The sequence below is a fragment of the Dermacentor silvarum genome, chromosome 8 (genome assembly GCF_013339745.2).
Source record: "Dermacentor silvarum isolate Dsil-2018 chromosome 8, BIME_Dsil_1.4, whole genome shotgun sequence".
NCBI lineage: Eukaryota > Metazoa > Arthropoda > Arachnida > Ixodida > Ixodidae > Dermacentor > Dermacentor silvarum.
Window position 1 is genome coordinate 147323432 of NC_051161.1, and position 18156 is coordinate 147341587.

Genomic DNA, 18156 nt, shown 5'->3' on the forward strand with positions numbered 1-18156 from the left:
CGCGCCAACGTGTCGCAGCCACGTATATTTAGAACACCGTCCGAGGAGTTCAGCGGTAAACCTTGCTATCGCGCTCAGCGATTCACTTTGAGGCTGATAATTTTGAAGCAGATGTTGGCGCCTTTAAGTGGCACCGCCTACTCCTCTTGATATGGAAAACAATGCAATAATGAAAAGCATTGAAAAACACTGAATACAGCCAATGAGCACGAAAACCTGCAAAGTTTTATGAAATCACAGAATCTTGTCCGTCTCGAACGTAGGACCGCAATCTCACAGATATGCGTGAGTTTATTGAACAATATCTTAAATCATTGCCCCGCGGGAAGACAGCGGGAGGATCATTGGGCGTGCGCAAGAGCAGGTGCTGCCTGTTCCTTCCCATGGGCCCGCTAGTGATCCGGTGCCGCGAACACGCTCTGGAACTCGTACATCCTGGAAAGCACGTACGCCTGCAGGACGAGGGTGACGACGACATTGTAAACGCAGCGCCAAGCTGTACCGCGGGCTGAAGGTGCCACTTAACACGTACAACGTTCGCGCAAAAATGAGTCTCAACGGCACGCGAGAAACTGTTACGTCTGATTCAAGTTAAACGGACAATAAATAGGAATTATAGGTTAAGCTGTATTAGTGAATTTGGATTCCGCAATAACTGAAGGGCCACTCTTCCCGTCTGGGGAGGCTTGGTTATTAAGGAAAAGAAGGAATAAACAACACGTGCGGTGACGCCACTTTGAAATTATCGCGCAACCTCATCGTGACGTCACCGATTAGAGAGCTTCTGTTAGATTCGAATGAATTGTTCATCGATAAAGATGGATTGTATTGCATAACATAGATGGATTGGAGCGCACAACATAGAATGTTTTGATAAATCTGCGTGGGTTAAAATGGCCTAAATATGAGAAACTAATGCATGAAAATACGCTAAGCCACACGACATATACCAGCACTGCGCGGCTTCGATGCAAAATTGAAAAAAAAAAGGTGCTCGTTATCTTCACTAGCAATAAACTTATTTACACCAAGCGAACGAAAACTGTGCTGAAATACCCTTCCTCACACTAAATTGGCTCAGTGCTGCTCTTTAGCTGGGGTCTCATTCAGCACCAGGTCAAATGCGCTCGCGAATTAAATTAGGCTACTTAGTAAGCTGGTACTTATTAAGCAACTAATTAGGCTGCCGTCACATAGGCAACATTAATCATGATTGCATCTGCCTGATATGAACTATATCGGTATCATCGATTGCGGTACTACGCAATGGCAGCCGAACGGCTCTAAAGCAGACTAACCTTGCAATAGGTCGGAATTTTATATTTCCTTCTCTAGCACAAAGTAGCAACGCGATGACGCGGCAAAGGAATCTGTTTTTCGTTCACACTTTTCAGTGCAAAGTTAAAAAGCAATTCGCGGCCAGCGAGCTCACTGCTGACGAAATTGGACCTACGCCAGCCGAAGCAGTGCGCCGTTTTAGGACATTGAATAACCAGCAGAGTTGCACGTGAGTACAACACTGCTGGTATTAAGCGCATGTGTAATTAGATTTTAAGTGCACGTTGAATAACCAGGGGTAGTAAAAATTATTCCGGAGCCGTCCATTGCGGCGTCAGCTTTGGGACGTTAAACTCCACAACGAATTTAACACTGCTGGAAAGCTTACGCAACGATTGAGAAATCAATGTACTGATCTCATTTATGTTCGCTTCAATAAGCAATGCGCGACCAGTAACCAGCAAAAAGTAAAGCGAATGCAATGCTTCATAAGTGTGCTTAAAGTAGTGATATCCTCAACTCACCTCACCAAGAAGCCAGGCTGTCGCGCCGGCTATTCGTGTACTGTGGGAGTACTGCGAGACGAAAAAAAAATGGTGATTGACCTCCGATTAGCACATGCTTTCAAAGCAAATAAAACAGGATTGAACCAAGTTTAGTTGTTTCAAAAATGCGCGGTTTGTAAAAGTGACCTCGTTATTATTAACGTGCTTCCATGTTATCTTTATAAGGTGGGGCTGTCAGCGCAGTCAGTTTACCTTAGTTGCACGTTAATTTGCTGTGTAATTTTCATTAGCCGTCACGGCTTTAAGGTGTAAATAAGTAATTCCTGAGTACATACCATGTATGCTGCGGCCGGGAAGGAGATCACGATCTCGGGCTGAAAGGGAAGAAGAAAGGTTTTGTGTAAACGGACGTTCATTGAATTTATGAGAACACTGAGTTACATTCATTAGCGCCGAATGATGAATGTACATGGGATCACAGGTCAGCAGAACACTCACTCACATTCACTCATTATGTTTTACAATGAAGCTGTTAGCCTCTAGTTGGTCGGGATTTCTCCTGGCTTGCTCACTCGAAACACGGCAGCTGAAAAAGGGGCTTGTGTTTAAGTTACCGCGTAGCAGAATTATGTTTTTTCCAATATTCGAATTATAATCCGATGCTATCAAGCCTGTAGGTTGGTTGTAAGTCGTACTTCACAAATTTCCCTACACAATTTGCTTTGAGAAATTCATTTAGTTCATAAAGGCACTTGAGCCAGACGGAAGGTCCAAGAACAGACAGCAGCTGGAAGGCTTCTTGTTCGAATTTCCGCGCAACAAATTTATGTTTTCTCGTATATTCTAATAACAATCCGATGCTATCGCGTCTGCAGCTGGTCTGTTAGACGTACAGTACGCATTTTCTGACGCAATTTACTTTTAAACATTAATTTAGTTCAATAAGGTACACGCGCTTGGCCTACGGCCTAGAAGAATGTGGATGTATTGTGCACTTCCGCCCACGTGCGTGCGCGCGTGATGTATGTACGTCGCTTATGGTGGTGGCGCTTGTGTAACGTCGTCTAACGTCGTGTAACGACGTGTAACGTCAGTTGGGGTGGTGGTGTTTGTCTAACATCCGCACCAGCTTTGCGCTGTACATCTACTTTCACAGAGTAGAATAAAGGCGGGTTTTTTTTTTTTTTTTTTTTTGAGCTTACGCACTCTCCCGCACTCCCACTCATGCCTACACTCGTTCTCGTCAGTAGGACTCATTCACGTCAAACTCACGTCCGGTAACGCTTGCCAGCACCCATCCACGTTCGTACTCGGGTCCACTAGCACTCATCGACATTCCCTAACGCTCATACTCACACCTATACTTGCCCTCACTGGCATTCACTCGCATTCATAGTCACTCGCCGGTACTCACTCCCATGCTCACGCCTACCATCACTTACCCATACTCGCACTCACGACTGTGAAGTGAGTGAGAGTATGCGAGTGTGAGTGAGTGCACCCATGAGTGAGGACGCCAGCCTATGATGCCCACCTGCCTAGCATAGATTTATATGCCTGTGATGTGCATGAGTTCTTGGGTGAGCACTTACACCCTCGGAGACGCCCGTATTTTGTTGCCCCTTGGGTGTCTCTTGGTATAAAATATCGAATGGCGTCATACTTGCCTAAACTTACAGAAAAACTCGGTTATTAATGTCAACAGTACTTACATTCATGAGTGAAGCGCCTAATATGCACGCCTGCAGACTAAAATATATTCAGGGCAAGCAGACTAGAAAAATTGTTAGCCTCCCCCCCTCCCCCCCCCCCCCCCAAAAAAAAAAAACAAATTTCACTCAATCGTTAATTCGCATGCAGTACAGTCAAATAGATTTATAAACTTACGCACGCTCAAACCGCACATTTCGGTGTGGACGGCGGACCAATCAGACAGTTTTACACTTATAGCTCCTTAAAGTGTGTGGTGAGATGGACTTGTTGGTTCATCTTGAATGGCGGTAGTTGAGCGCTTAGTAAAGACCGGGATAAAAAAGGTGACGCACGGACGTGTATCACCTTCATTGTTGTGAGCGCTACTCACAACAATGAAGCCTAATTCCTTGACAGAGCCGGAAAAAAAGAGCGCCCTGGAATGCCGGTCACCGACCACGTGAACTACAATGCCACCGAGGAGCAATTTATCAAGATGGAAAATACAAACAAAAAGAATTACATTTGGATACACATGCGCAAGAAAATTCAGTTCTTTGTCAGACAACGCTAAGGAGGCCTGGCTGATAGTCAATCTGCTGACTTTCAAATATTAAACGGGTAATTTTACACTTGCTGCTTCCTACTATCTGCCTTTTATCGAAGAGGGGGACAGGCCCACAAGCATGTCAATAAATAGCTAGAAAACCATCTGAATGCGTTTTGTTAGCTTTGTAGTTAACAGAACTGGGAGCCGTCTATCGCATTCCGTTTAAATGCGGCCGGTTTTACGTTGTGCAAATGGGACGGTGGGTGAATGAACGGCTTAAGGAGCTTTTGTTCGGCTCTGACAATGAAATAAACTTCATTATGGTGAGTAGCGCCCACGCATCCGTGTGTCTCCTTTTTTGTCCTAGTCTTTACTAAGCGTTCAACTACTGCCATCCATATGACAAATTAATTAAATTATGGGGTTTTACGTGCCAAAACCAGTTCTGATTATGAGGCACGCCGTAGTGGGGGACTCCGGAAATTTGGACCACCTGGGGTTCTTTAACGTGCACCTAAATCTAAGTACACGGGTGTTTTCGCATTTCGCCCCCATCGAAATGCGGCCGCCATATGACAGGGATATGTTAACTTCGCCGGATTCAACACTTCATGCTGCTTACCACCACACTGGTCCTGATAAGTCATTTGCCATTATACTGCATGCAAAGACTAACTGCAACCACCGTGTGCTTCACTCTGATAACGTCTCTACAAACGGCTTTGTGCCACAGATTCGGTAAATACTATAAAGGCAGAGATGCCTCAAACCATATATTTTGACATGAAATGTGTCTCAGTTCGGCCAGCATATTGGATTGTTTACCGCACCTAACGCAAACATGTTATATACAGGGTGTTTTTTTTTTAGCTGCACCAAATTTTTTAAATTAGAAAAATATATATCTTGGTCACGTTATCTTTACCATTCGAGTGCACTGATTGGCGGCCTCTAGATACAGAGCAATTTCCGCACTTACGTGCGTAATTAGCGAAGTTACGCTAATTAACTTTCTAATTATCAACAATAGGTGGCTATAGCGAATGAGTACTTTGGGGCCCATCCTCGACACTACCTAGCCCAACGATAAAATTTTCAATAGCGGAGTTCATGTGGGAGCTACGCGACCAATTAGTTCCCCTTGGCAGGCTCCTTTGAACCGAAACTGGCCGCAAAAAGAGCGTCTGTGTCGTCGATGTCGCCGCCCCCCTGCCTTTCGTCACGTCTCCGAGGTAAGCGCCGGTCCGGATTGGGAGCAGCTCGCGTTATTTCCTTGCTAACTGCGGCGTTCGCCATCGACGCTACAGACTGATATGACGCCGTGCCTGTAGTATCTAAAAGCCCAAGGAGCGGTGTTGGCGCTACAGCGCAACGTGACGCCCAATGGAATGACGAAGTAAATTTGGTGGCCCGCCGGCATTGAGGCGTTAGGCCAATGCCGCAGACAGCGAGGAGATAACGCAAGCTGCTCGTTGGGCCGGACCAGCGTTGACGTCGGAGACGTGACGAAAGGCAGGGGGGCGGTGTAAAGTCCCTATATAAGAAAAGTACCGCCATCTACTCTTTCCTCCGCCGACTCCTCTCCTAAAGCGCTTGCTTTGATTGCGATAGCAATTATATGGACACTTCAACCGGATTTCTGCCGTCGGCGTCGCCGTCGCCGTGAGGTTCCGTATAGATAAAATCTTCGCCGCGCGCCGTATGCCCCAGCGGAAGCGTGCGGGGACGCGCGCTATCACGGAGAGCGAACACACTCAATCTCCCACGCGCAAGCAAGGAAGCGGAAAGCCAGCGCCGGAGGGAGCAGGGGGGGGGGGGGGGGGGGCACTTTTCTGCCAACAACCGCGCTCGTCGCTCGTCCGCACAGTCTCTTATCTCTCCCACGCGCACGCAAGGAAGCGGGAAGCCAGCGCCGGAGGGAGCGGGAGGGGGGGGGGGGGGCGCTTCTACGCTGCCAACAACCGCGCTCGTCGTTCGTTCTACCGCACCGTCTCTTATCTCCACACGGCTCTGACCTTTATGCGCCGTGCATTCGCCGCTCAGTTTCCGTTGAAGCGATAGACCGCACGTACCTTCGCCCGCTGCCAGCGTTTTGACAGTCGTTGGCTGCAGTCATTCAGTGTGATCTATTCATGTTTGTGCGCGCTCACACCACGCTTGTTCATTCAGTTAGTAATAGTCGGGCCACATTTTCCAACGCACGCTACACATAAAATGCTGCCCAGATCGGCAGTGCAGCACTACAGGTGTGTCCCTTCGCACGCGCTGCCCACGGTAAGCGCTTCTCATCAACACCACCGTTTCACACGCGCCTTCTCGTGGTCATCGAGTCTCTCTTTATGTCGGTCTACTTACGCCGCAGCACACCTGCTTACTTAATCAGCTCATGTTTACTACAATTCATATTGCTACCAAGACCGCTCACCTTACTTCGTATGACATTGCTGTGTTGCTATCGCATTCATTGATTCGCCCTTAGGGCGAAACTGTGACATTTTTTTCTTTACTTTTTGCTTGCGAAAGCCAAGTCGACGGTGGTGCACCTAGAAAGTCCCCGTTGAAGCTTTCACGCCGGGCGCGCGCCGCCGCCGCCGCCGGCGACTGCGGCTGCGCAGAGGACTTTCAACATGGCTCTGAGGCGGGAAAAAAGAAAATATAAAGAAGTGAAAAGCGCGCGCTATCATCGTCCAATCGGAGATACAGGAGAGAGAGAAGCGGCGTTTATCAAAGGATGGCGGTACTTTTCTTATATAGGGACTTTAGGGCGGCGACATCGACGACACAGACGCTCTTTTTGCGGGCAGTTTCAGTTTCAAGCAGCCTGCCAAGGGGAACTAATTATTCGCGTAGCTCCCACATGAACTCCGCTATTCAAAATTTGATCGTTGGGCTAGGTAGTGCCGAGGACGGGCCCCAAAGTACTCATTTGTTGTAGCCATCTATTGTTGATAATTAGACAGTTAATTAGCGTAACTTCGCTATTTACGCATGTAAGTGCGGAAATTGCTCGGTATATAGAGGCCGTCAATCCGTACACTCAAATGGTAAACAAAACGTGACCAAGATTTACATTTTTCTAGTTTTAAAAATTTGGTGCAGCTAAAAAAAACACCCTGTATTATATTACCGCTTATACCTGTGCAACCGTTCTGCACACGGCTTCATTGGTATCATTGAGTAGAGAAAAAAAATAATCAAGGGCACAAAGGTACGGTTTCGTGGATGATTGCGAAAGCATTGCGACGTCTCTCCGATGAATGTATCGGCCTCGTTCGCCGACTTGCATGCACGTCCAAAACAGCCGGGCGCAGATACCCAAGCAGTGGCGCACCGAGGGGGGGTTCGGGAGTTGTAACCCCCCCCCCCTCAGTCCGACATAACCCCCCCTTTTGTTCAACCCCTTTTCTTTCCTTGCGCATTTGAGTACTGAAACTAAGATGTAAGACGCGCAATCGTCTGCACAGTCGCAAATAGCGCATTTTTTTACAATTTTCCGTGAAGAAATCGAAATTAGTGCTGTTTAGATGGCATTGGCAAACTGTCAACCCCCCTCCCCCCTGGCAAAGATCCTGGGTGCGCTACTGACCCGAAGGTTCGTCCGTCGGAGCGCACGACAGAACGGAAATCACTCCGCCGACTGGAAGCGCCGCGACGCGCTATATATAGACCACCTGCCGGGAAACGTTTGCAGCGAATGCTATGCCCGAAAGCGAGCTTTCTGGTTTTTTAGATGCGAAGCAGCTTATGGCGGGGGCTTTGTCCGTCCCTCCCGCGGCGTCCCACACCCCCACAGCGCATGCGCGTCCCCTCCCCCTGTCTCACCTCTCCTACGCCCCCCCCCCTTTCTCTCCTCTAAGAATCCCGAGCGGCGCGCATGACAGGTGGTGCGACAGCTGCATACTCCGCTGGGGCGCCACGGTAGTTCCGCGGTATGAAAATGACGGAGCGCGCGCGCCTCATTCTCTCTCCTGTGCAGCGCCGCGATGAGCGCTCGGGCCGCTGCCGCGAAACCATCTCCCGCTCAAGCTACCCATCTCCCCGCTGCTTCCCATCCACGCATGGTTCCCTTTAGCGGGAGGAGTAATTTTTGTCTTTCCCCCGCACGGCCGGCGCCGCCGCTGCCGCGCATGCACGGAGCTGAGCGCCATCTGGTGGTGCTTCAAGGAACACGGTGCCCCCACGACGCGCGCCTCCCGTTGATCGGCTGTGACCACGTGGCTTTTAACAGCGGAGCTGTTAAAGGCGGCTGTTATTCCGTCCATCGCGGACAAAAAAAACGCGGGCCGATTCTGGCAGTATAGTGCAGAAAGGGTCCAAGCGCAGTGGCACATACCCCTGTGGACTAGCGAAGCTGAGCCTGGCTAAGTCTAGGTAAGCACGATTTTGACTACTTAAGCTTAGTCAGTCATCGATAGCCAATCAATAGCCAATCGATAATTAATAAATACTAAATTCCGGCAAATGCAGGGCATGACTTCGTAGTGCTTAGCCTAGCCCAAATACGCGCCCAATACCTTGCGATAGCCAATCGACAGCCAATCAATAGCTAATCAATATTCGATCGATAATCAATAAATTCAGGGAAATGCTGGGGATGACTTGGTAGTACTTAGCCTTGCCCAAAAGCCAGGACTAGCTGGGTGCCTATCAGCTTCACTATCTTTTTAGCATTGCGCGTCCATATGCAAGCTACGCTAGTTTTTTTGTACCAACTCCGGGAAGCGTACCCGCGTACGCATTATCCTGAGGCGAGCGCCGTAACCACTCGGCCACACAGCCACACTTGCAAGGTGTGCAAGCATGGGAACCATATGATTGCGTTCTGGCGCCCTCAACGAAAGCAACCACCTAGCACGGCCGCCTGGATCGACGCGCGCGGCCCCGCCGCGCGCGCCGATCCAGGCGGCCGATCCAGGCGGCGCGTACCGCCTAGAACGCGGTACGCGCCGCTCGCGCGTACCGCGTTCTAGGCGGCCGTGCACCTAGAAACGCGGTACGCGCGAGCGGCGCAGCGTGGCGCCAGCGGTCGAACGCTGTACGGAGGCGCAAATAGAAATACGCCTCCGGAAGGCCTCCCCATTTTCCGCTTCACGAGCGATATAATGCTTTCACATTAATAAGTGGACGCGTTCCCTCTTCACACCCGTCACAAAGGAATCACGGGAAGGCGCCGACGGAAAGAGTGCGTGCTCTGGCGCAACTCAGTTGCGGGCACGGGCGGCAAGGAGGGAGGGTTGTCTCTCACTCTCTCGTTCTGGCTATTCATCGCAATCATTGTCGATGGTTGCCGCAACCTTCTTTTGCAGAAGCTTTATTACAACGACCAGCACCGTACACAAGAATTGCGTGTATTAGAAAAATTGTGTTAAACCAATAGCAATGCGACGCGCAGAGCTTTAACTTGTAATATTATAAAACAAAATATTTATTTATTTATTTATTTATCTATCTATCTATTCAAAATACCTCTAAAGGCCCTCGCGCAGGAGGGTATTACATAGGGGGTGTTCAATACAACAAAAAAATGTTATACAGTGGGATAAGTCAAACGTGGAAAGAACAACGCATGGGCGAACACAAATATCACAAAATATTAGTTCCAAATAACACAAATATAGACATGGAAGAAGCAATAACAAAGAAAGAACAATGTGTCCGACGTTATAGAATAAAAATAGCGTTAGTTTTATTTTCACTTCACAACTTCCGTCGTTAACGACGGAAGTTGTGAAGTGAAAATAAAACTAACGCTAATAACGTTATTAGTTCATGAAATTTAACAGAATCAATGACGGTGGCTATGTGTGATGGCAGTGCGTTCCTGTCCACGATTGTACGTGGAATGAATGATTGTGAATAGTTCAAGGTATGGCATGCAAAAGGATGGTCACGTCTGGGAAGGATGGCAACTGGTTTAGAAAAGAAGTCGTCATGAAGCAATGGGTGATGATAAAGGTTGTGAAACAGTGATAACCATGAAGCTGTGCGTCGTTGCAACAAGTCTGGCAGTTCTGCACAAATTTTCAATGCTGAGACACTAGAATGACGGAAGTAGTCTGAAAAGATGTAGCGAACTGCGCGGTTTTGAAGTGATTCGGTGTTGTTGATTAAGTATAGCTTGGTAAGGGTCCCAAATGGCACATGCATACTCGATTTTAGGCCGTATTAGGGTGATGTAAGCAAGCTTACGTAGGTGTGATGGAGCATGCTTCAAGTTATGTTTTAAGAGACCTAGTGAGCGGTTAGCAGATGCTAGTATGACGTTGATGTGATGATTCCAGGATAAGTCTGAACTAAGGTAAACACCAAGGTATTTGTAATTAGTAGTAAGTTCAACTGCAGTATTACTTAAAGAGTACGAGGTGGAGACAGGCAATGTTAAGGGCTAAATGTATCAATTATTGTGACTGCGGCGCCGTACTAATGTATGACAGGAACATCTATGACGCCTGTTTACGTCCACGGCAATTGGGTTATTGAGTATGCACAAAAACATGGATCACGTGTCACAATATCAAGGGTACAGGAAGATTTGTATGAAAAGTACATTCATCGCAACATCTCTAAGGCGTGGCATCGCGCCACCAACGAACGCCTTCCTACACCTCAACCACGAAATACACCCAACACTCTACTCTTATCAATGTCCACACTGTGACGCACACGCATCACTCTCATACCCCTTGGGAATGTTCCTGCACAACAACGCCACCATCCATCCTGTATCTAACACCGGAACATTTAGAGGCCGCGCTGTTCGACTCAAACCCGCGTGACCAGCGACAGCTGGATGGTGTGGCGGGCGGGATCGGGGGACAGCCGCAGGATTCCTGAAGCAAGCAGCAACACAAACGCCTGCCTGCTTTTTTCTATTCTTGCCCTGAAAATCATAATTTGTCACCATGCCACACATGGAGATTCCAAAAGACTAAGGGTCAAAAACTCCGTTCAAACTGGCTAACCATTTGCGCAAGTCCGCTACCACCTCGATAAGGAAATGTCCTGCGCCATTCTAAAAAATGGTCATCATCCACTAAACTCGCATCCTTGTCATTACACGAGCTAGAAATACGCTACATAACAAAAAAAGTACGCTAGAATTGCAGCGCTGTGACCATTTCAAGTCGGAGAACAAGGAACACCGGCATCACGTTTTTCAGCCTTATTAGCTTGGAAAATTTTTATGGCCGTTCTAGCAGTCGTGAGCCAGCAGATCGAACTCCACGTCGCTGTATTAAAAGTGAAAGCAGGCTCGGCGCCCTCACCATGATGACCGTCTCGTACAGGACGCATCCGTACACGTACATAACGTTTCCGACCGCCTGGAGGAGGATCCACCCGAAGGCAACTTTCATGCCTTTGGTCCGACCCTGCGTAGAAATCACAAGACTCCTATTAAGAGAAATAGTGGCCGACGCTTGGTAACTACAGTGCATTTCCCCACATTTGCGTCAAATTTGTCGCGCCACCCTGAAACATCCGATGACACCCAAGCACTTATGAGTTGTGAATGCGAAAGCATTAATGTCCTATTGAACGCCGCTGAGTGGTCCTTAAAGTTTTGCGCTGCGAGTAATGTACCACAGCGGTACGCACTGCCCGAGCCAGCAAAGTAGCAGAAGCCTGCGGTGCCAACGTCGCACGCCACCGACGTCCTGCGTGACAAGATACCGAGGAAGCCGCCGCGGCCACCACGGCTGGCAGGCGATAGCGGTACGTGCTGCCCGAGCCAGCAAGCAGCAGCGGAAGCAGCAGCCTGCGGTGCTGGCTTGGGCTCCGCGCGCCGGCTTCCAAGAGCAATAGCGAGGGTGACGTGGCGTCGCGGCGATGCCCTCTCCCCCAACACCTGGCGCGCTAGAGCAGCAGCATGTGGTCCCTGTCGCCCATTGTTCCGTCCAGGCGCGCTGGTTGTGACATGGCGAAGCAGCCAACAGGAACTCTGTCAGGACACGCTCGTGACGTGGCGTCACAGCCAATGGGGCTTTAGGTGCCGTTTCGCTGCTACACACTACAGACTCCACATTTTTAGCGCAATTTCGACTCTTTTGCATCAATAAACACTTTTTAAAAAAAGAGTACAGTGATGTTTCACGTCGTGAACGCGGGTGACGCGCAAGCCTATGGGTGCTATGGCACACATGAAGCTACCGGCCCTCGATGCGCCTAGACGCCTAGATTGTCCGCATCGCAGATCGCTTTCAAGATAGGGCTCGCACGGATGCGCCATACGCAGCCGCCAGAGTAGAACACCCCCTCTCCGTTAGGTAGGCTTCCTGGCCGCTTTCCTCCCTTGCGCGCGCGAAATTCTGCACTGCAAACGAGTTACCACGAGGCGAACCCCCGACGCCCACTCCGCTCACAGCACCCGTATAGCAACTGCCAGAGGAGGTCAACCCAGTGGGATCAACAACACTTAGATAGCGCAAGGTCTACACACTCCGATTCATGACGTCACGCTACCCGGCCCGACTGCCATAGAATCTCATGGGCATGCTCCCGCGTAAGCAACAATGGTTTTGACGTGACCGCTTTCGTCACGCTAGCCTAGGCAATGAAAATTTCGGCCCAGGTAGCATGACATCATAGATCGGAGTATGTAAGCCTGTGCTATCTGGGTGGTGTTGGTGCGACTCCGCCTACCCCCTTCCTCAGCGACGCTTCGCCTCTTCTCTCCTTCTCCACTTCGCTCAACCCCACCTACACTTCCCTCTAGGTGGTGTTGCTTTGCATCGTGGAAAGAAACAATTTATGATAACTCAAAAGGAAGCTCTTTACTTTTCGATGCGAGATCAGGATGCCTTAGAACACGCACTTATAAAGCGAGATACAACAAGGAAGAAGAATCATGTGCTAGCTGCGGTACAGCTAGGGAAATGATGAAGCATGTTCTATTAGAACGTGAAGATATCTCCCCAGCGGTAGATTTAGGCAACTCTGGCCTCCTTGAAGCCCTTGGGTTCAGCAAGAGCAGAGAGAAAACCCACCGCCCGGATCCATCTATTCGTCCGTCCGTCCGTTCGCCCGTCCGTCCTCTAGGGTGACTTGATGTCAGCGCCCTAGCACGCTCCTTCGTACTTTCCCCGGCGCGCGACTCTCTTATCCACCTCCTCCAGCGCTCGCTTCCTTCGCGGCTTCAAACTAGACATCACTGACTTCGCTGGCGAGCCGGCTTGCGCGTAAAAGAAAGCGGTCAAATGTTGTGATAGCATCTGCAAGCATTAGTTAGCCTATCTTCAAATAGACACGTAATTATGGGTCATATTCTGCATGTCATTACAATCGATAAGAAAGAGTGGTTATGTAGGACGGAGAAAAACTGCTCTCCTTGGCTTACCCGGTTGGCTGCGTCGATCCACCAGACGCACATCGAGCACGTGATCACGCACATGGCGCAGTTGATATAGGTCCTGAAGGACTGCGGATGGTGGTCTGAAAGAAACACAAAAAGCGCCGCAAAATACCGCGGTTTGTTCGACCCGTATGACTAAGCAAACAGGGTCACTATTACCAGAAATAACTTTCAGGATATAGGAATCGGTACTCGCGCCGACAGCCTTAGTCAGCGATGTTGGGCTTCATGTAAATGAACTCGCCGGCCACACAATTTCTGTTCAAATTATTTTCACGTGGCGTCGTTGCATATACAGCGTGTTGACGCCGTGGAAGGCAATGGATGTCTTTTGGAACGATGACTTTATCGGTAAGTTGGGATGTTATTCACGAGAAGAGCAGCGTTAAACACAAATATGACAGAAGCACAGACACAGCGCTGGCTACCAACCAAAAGATTTTGTTGAGATTATATGTCTAAATATATAATCTATATTATGAATATATTACCCACCAATTTCTTGGTGGGTAATACATTATATATGTAAGTATATAATCTCATTAAAGTAACCTTGATTTTGTGTAACGCCCCTCTTAATGGCTATAGTTGCCTTCAACATTTAGGATGTGTCGTTTTTTCTTGCGTTTACGGTTTTCCTTTGAGTTTTCGGCTTGTGTTCTTGTTTTTATTTTAACATGCATCACCTGTTTGAATGCGTGTACTGTAACTATTATTGATTTATTGTAACACCCCGATGTAATGCGCTCTGTGCCTTCAGGGTACTTGAATTAAAAAGAGACGCCTCCCAAGCTAATAACAAAATTCTACAACTATCAGTGTGCACAGTGTGCTGCGAATAAAAAAAATGTTCGCTGACTGGAAGCAGTTGTGGTTCTTAAATGCCTGCCCAAATGAAAGCACAACGCTGTCAACACTTATACTGCTGAGACGACTGGGAAACACAGGCATGATGACACAGGCGAAACACAGCATCGTGATTCAGGCAATACACAAAAAAGCTAGGAACAACTAGTATCTGTGCTTTTCAGACCTTCAGTGACAAAACACAGAAAGAATATTCAGCTTTTTCTCGTTTCTGGACATAATCTGCAAAACATGCCAGTCTCCTTCGTAACAACCAACATTTCACTGAGATCTCGCTTCCGAACTAGTGCGCGAAACATTCTGAATAATTTAAAACAACTTGTTGCACAGGAAAATCAATTGCATGTTTATGTCAAGTATGTCAAAATACATAAGTAATGCAAGTTTGATAAAAATGCGCAAATAAAGAAAAATGTAAGTTGAGTGCTCTTAAGGCACGTGTAGACGAAGACAATTTCTTTTTTCACATAAAATGAAGAATGTGCAGTACCAGCTGGTGGTTCAGGAGTCTGCCGCCACCACAGAGCCCCTGAAAGAGCATGAATTAGTATTAAATTCCAGAAACAGAAGTGTGCAAATGTTACAATGTGCAAGCATAGCACTCAAAGTTATACCATGAGCTGACAAGCAATGTCACACAAATATTCAAAATATTCTACTGCCTGTCAAACATCTTTACAAAAGAAATGCCTCAGAAATCCTCATGCAATTGATACAGGGCCTCGAAAGAAGCACTACGTTGTGATTCCAACCGCCGCCATGCACCCACTGGTTCAAATGGGCACAAGCGTGCCCCTAGCCTGGCGTTCGGCTTCCTTCAGGGGTGATACGCTTGGGCAAAGGAGCCTGCGCCCTCAATACCCGTCTAAACACTCGTGAGCACAAAAAAGTGATGTCTGGGTCGCTCCCATGGCGGCCTTTTCCCATGTGGCGCCCCAAATGCACCTATTGAGGATGGGGACGCCTTCGGGTTGGAAACAAACAGGAAGCAGTCCAACCACGTCCGCGTGGTCGAAGCGCTGGTGGGGACACAGGAACCGTTGATGTAGCGCATAGTATGACGGGTGACTGGTCGCTTGGCCTAAAATGCAGGTACAGGACCACGCGCAAACGTCCGCATTCACACGAGTCCAGACGCTATAGCGCTGAGTGACGATATGTTTAGTGGCCCGTATACCAGAATGAGCAATATCAGTGCAGAGAGTGGAATATGGCCCCCGTAACCCTGCGGGGATGAAAGGGCTTGGAAGAAGCATGGATGCACCACACCTCAGTGAGCATGGCGCAGACGGGTGAGGGACGAGCTCGAGACGAAGGGAGCAGACGTGTTGTCGGAGCGCTTGTAGCTCGCGGTCGTTTCGATGTCCCTCCGATAGGGCTTCCACTCGACAGCAGTAGAGGTGGAACCAGATGGAATCGTAAGCTCCACCGGCGATCTTAGAGGTCTGGCTTTGCCGGGTGCTATAACTTGCTTTAGGCCAGAAGGGCACGCAGAGGCTGTGCCACACACCCCTAAATAGTGCCAATCCAAAGGCATTGGTTAAATTGCAATTTCTTTCATGTTGAAATGAAATGTAGTTAACATTTTCATGTAGCTTCGAAATTCAGATAACACGAGAGCTGATACTTTAATCACAGTGCACCATCTTTCCTATGCAAGATCTAACATCATTTTTTTAATTATTAAAGATATAAGTGAATGCAATGCTTTGGATATTTTTGAGCATGAATTTAACCTAACCTCAAATTTGCTTTCACTCTTCCTCCAATTTACATCAACATGAATTCAAAATGGCACCAGCGGGAACAATATGGTACTCTCTACAAAATTATTTAATCTAGTGACTTCTGCTTTCATAAAGTTTCTAAACAAGTGCTTCCCATGACCACTCTCTTTCCATACTTCCTTCAATACATGCAAACCATTTTGAAACATGATTGCCATGAAACATTTATATCTAGTGGTATTTTGCTCTTCCCCTACATTTTTCAAGTACTAGGAAATTGGGGCTAATCCAAGAGATATACACGCAGTGCAATTTAAAATTTTGCTTGTGTTCCAGTTTTTGGATCAAAAATTGTAGCCAAAGGCTTGTGGTCCGTGAGGAAAACAAAATACCTTGCATATACGTGGTAATGGAATTTTTTAACGCCGAACACAAGAGCTAAGGCTTCTTTTTCTAACTGACCATAGCCTTTATCAGCACGACTCAAGGTGCGTGAGGCATATAATACTGGTATTATCTGACGGTCGCAAAAGATGTGCGACAGCACTGCACCTACCCCGTAGGCGAAGCATCGCAAAAAAATTGCAGCGCCAGGCCTAGATCATAGTGCGCCAGGATTGGGGCCATGAATGAAATTTTGTACATCAATGAAATTTTGCGCCCTAAATGGAAATTTCTTGAACTGTAATTTATCCAAAATTTAGCTTCCTTGAGCGTGTAGTTGTCGGGCTGTTTACAACAGAAGTTGCTATATTTGGCAATCTTCAAAAGCAAATGATCCAAAAAGTAAAATTCAACATTACGTTGCTGCGTCTAGGAAATAGATAAATATGTCCTAAAGATACAGAGCAAGCCGCAATGCAGTAAATGCGGCAGTTTCTTCTTAATATGGTCACAACTAAGACACAGTTCGCAAAAACCATGTATCTCATGCTTGTTCTTGAACATTTATTTCTAAATCCCATTAATCAATTTCTTCACATTATGTATAGCTGTAATCTAGAAGAATTAAGCTTCTTTGTGGCATATACGATAAATTTATATCCTAAGTAGAAGAGACGCCACAGTTCCTCCAAAACTACTGAAAACGGGGGGCTCGTGCCCACGGAGTGGGACCGCCGCCTTAAGGTGAAAAGAACGGTGCACCCCGAAGTCGCTTTCAGTCTTCGAATGAACCGCTGTAGCGTTAGCAAGCGCAGCTTCCAATGCTGTTGCGCGGTCAACGGCTTATTTCAAGTGTCTTTGAATGTCGACTCTTAGCAGACCGCGCACAAATCTGTCTCGAAGCGACTCGTCAAGAAATGCAGCAAACTCGGATGTTTGCACCAATTCCTGTAGCTCCGCCACTTACTGTGGTATCGTTTCATGTTCCTTCTGCCCTCGTCGTTAAAACATCGCTCGCTCGCCTATGACTGACCGTTCAGCGGCCAAATGTTTACGAAGCAGTTCGCACAAGCTTGTCAGTGACTACGAGAACGGCTTTTCTGAAGCGGCAGGTGATTTGAGCGAATACGTCTGTGGACCCAAAATTGGAGGACGATTAAGCTTCGCCTTTAAGAGTGGAACGCGATAGCGTTATCGGGCCCCGTTCGCGTCGAATTTTTGTTTCAGGGGGCTTCACCGCAACATAGAACGTGGGAAAGCGAGCTTACAAAGACCAAGCTGCGTGGTCGGGGTAGTTCGGGATGACTTTTTCCGCCTAGGACGCCGACATTGACGCCGGATTTTCTGCGACACGGGGCCCTTAACGCTAACGCTTTAATATGCTGATGAATGCGTCTGCCTTCCGCTCCTCCCGAACATAATTGGCTCGAAGGTACGCCTGCACGCGCTCTTCGTGGCTAGTCCAATCGCTCGTAGAATTGTCGAAATGTTCTTCTTGCCCCCGCTGCAGACTCGTGGTCGCCTTCGTCATACTGTCCCAACCAGCTTCTTCTCGACTGTCCGTGCGCAATCCGTCAGCAGGTGAATTCCGTTGTTGTCAGGCAGGAGCTTGTTCCTTGGTGGGAGAATCCTACCCTCGTCGCCAGTCAATGTCGTGTCTGACGGAAGGATACAGCGCAACGGTGGAGCGAAAACAATACGGCTTTATTAGGGCCATCAACTTAACAGCGTCGAGAGAACTGATCGATTGTATGTTACAGGAATGAAAGCGTGCGATAGCTTGAATGACGGCGCCTTTTGAGC

At 48.1% G+C, this 18156-nt stretch overlaps 1 protein-coding gene across 3 annotated transcripts; it reads right to left on the reverse strand.

Annotated features, from left to right (window-relative positions):
• Window positions 1–203: 203 nt before the first annotated feature.
• On the reverse strand, window positions 204–11668 carry LOC125947423 (uncharacterized). 3 transcript variants are annotated; one of them, XR_007468281.1, is made up of 5 exons: window positions 11292–11668; window positions 2287–2370; window positions 2120–2158; window positions 1803–1853; window positions 204–452 (listed from the first exon to the last, which is right to left on the reverse strand). XR_007468281.1 is itself a non-coding variant. In XM_049672126.1 (4 exons), exons 1-4 carry the CDS (start codon window positions 11460–11462, stop codon window positions 393–395), a joined length of 321 nt encoding a protein of 106 aa, XP_049528083.1. In that variant the 5' UTR covers window positions 11463–11668; the 3' UTR covers window positions 204–392. The 3 variants fall into 3 exon arrangements, 2 of the variants coding, with proteins under 2 accessions (XP_049528083.1, XP_049528084.1); XM_049672126.1 differs by lacking the exon at window positions 2287–2370; XM_049672127.1 differs by lacking the exons at window positions 2120–2158; window positions 2287–2370.
• Between the last annotated feature and the right edge of the window lie 6488 nt (window positions 11669–18156).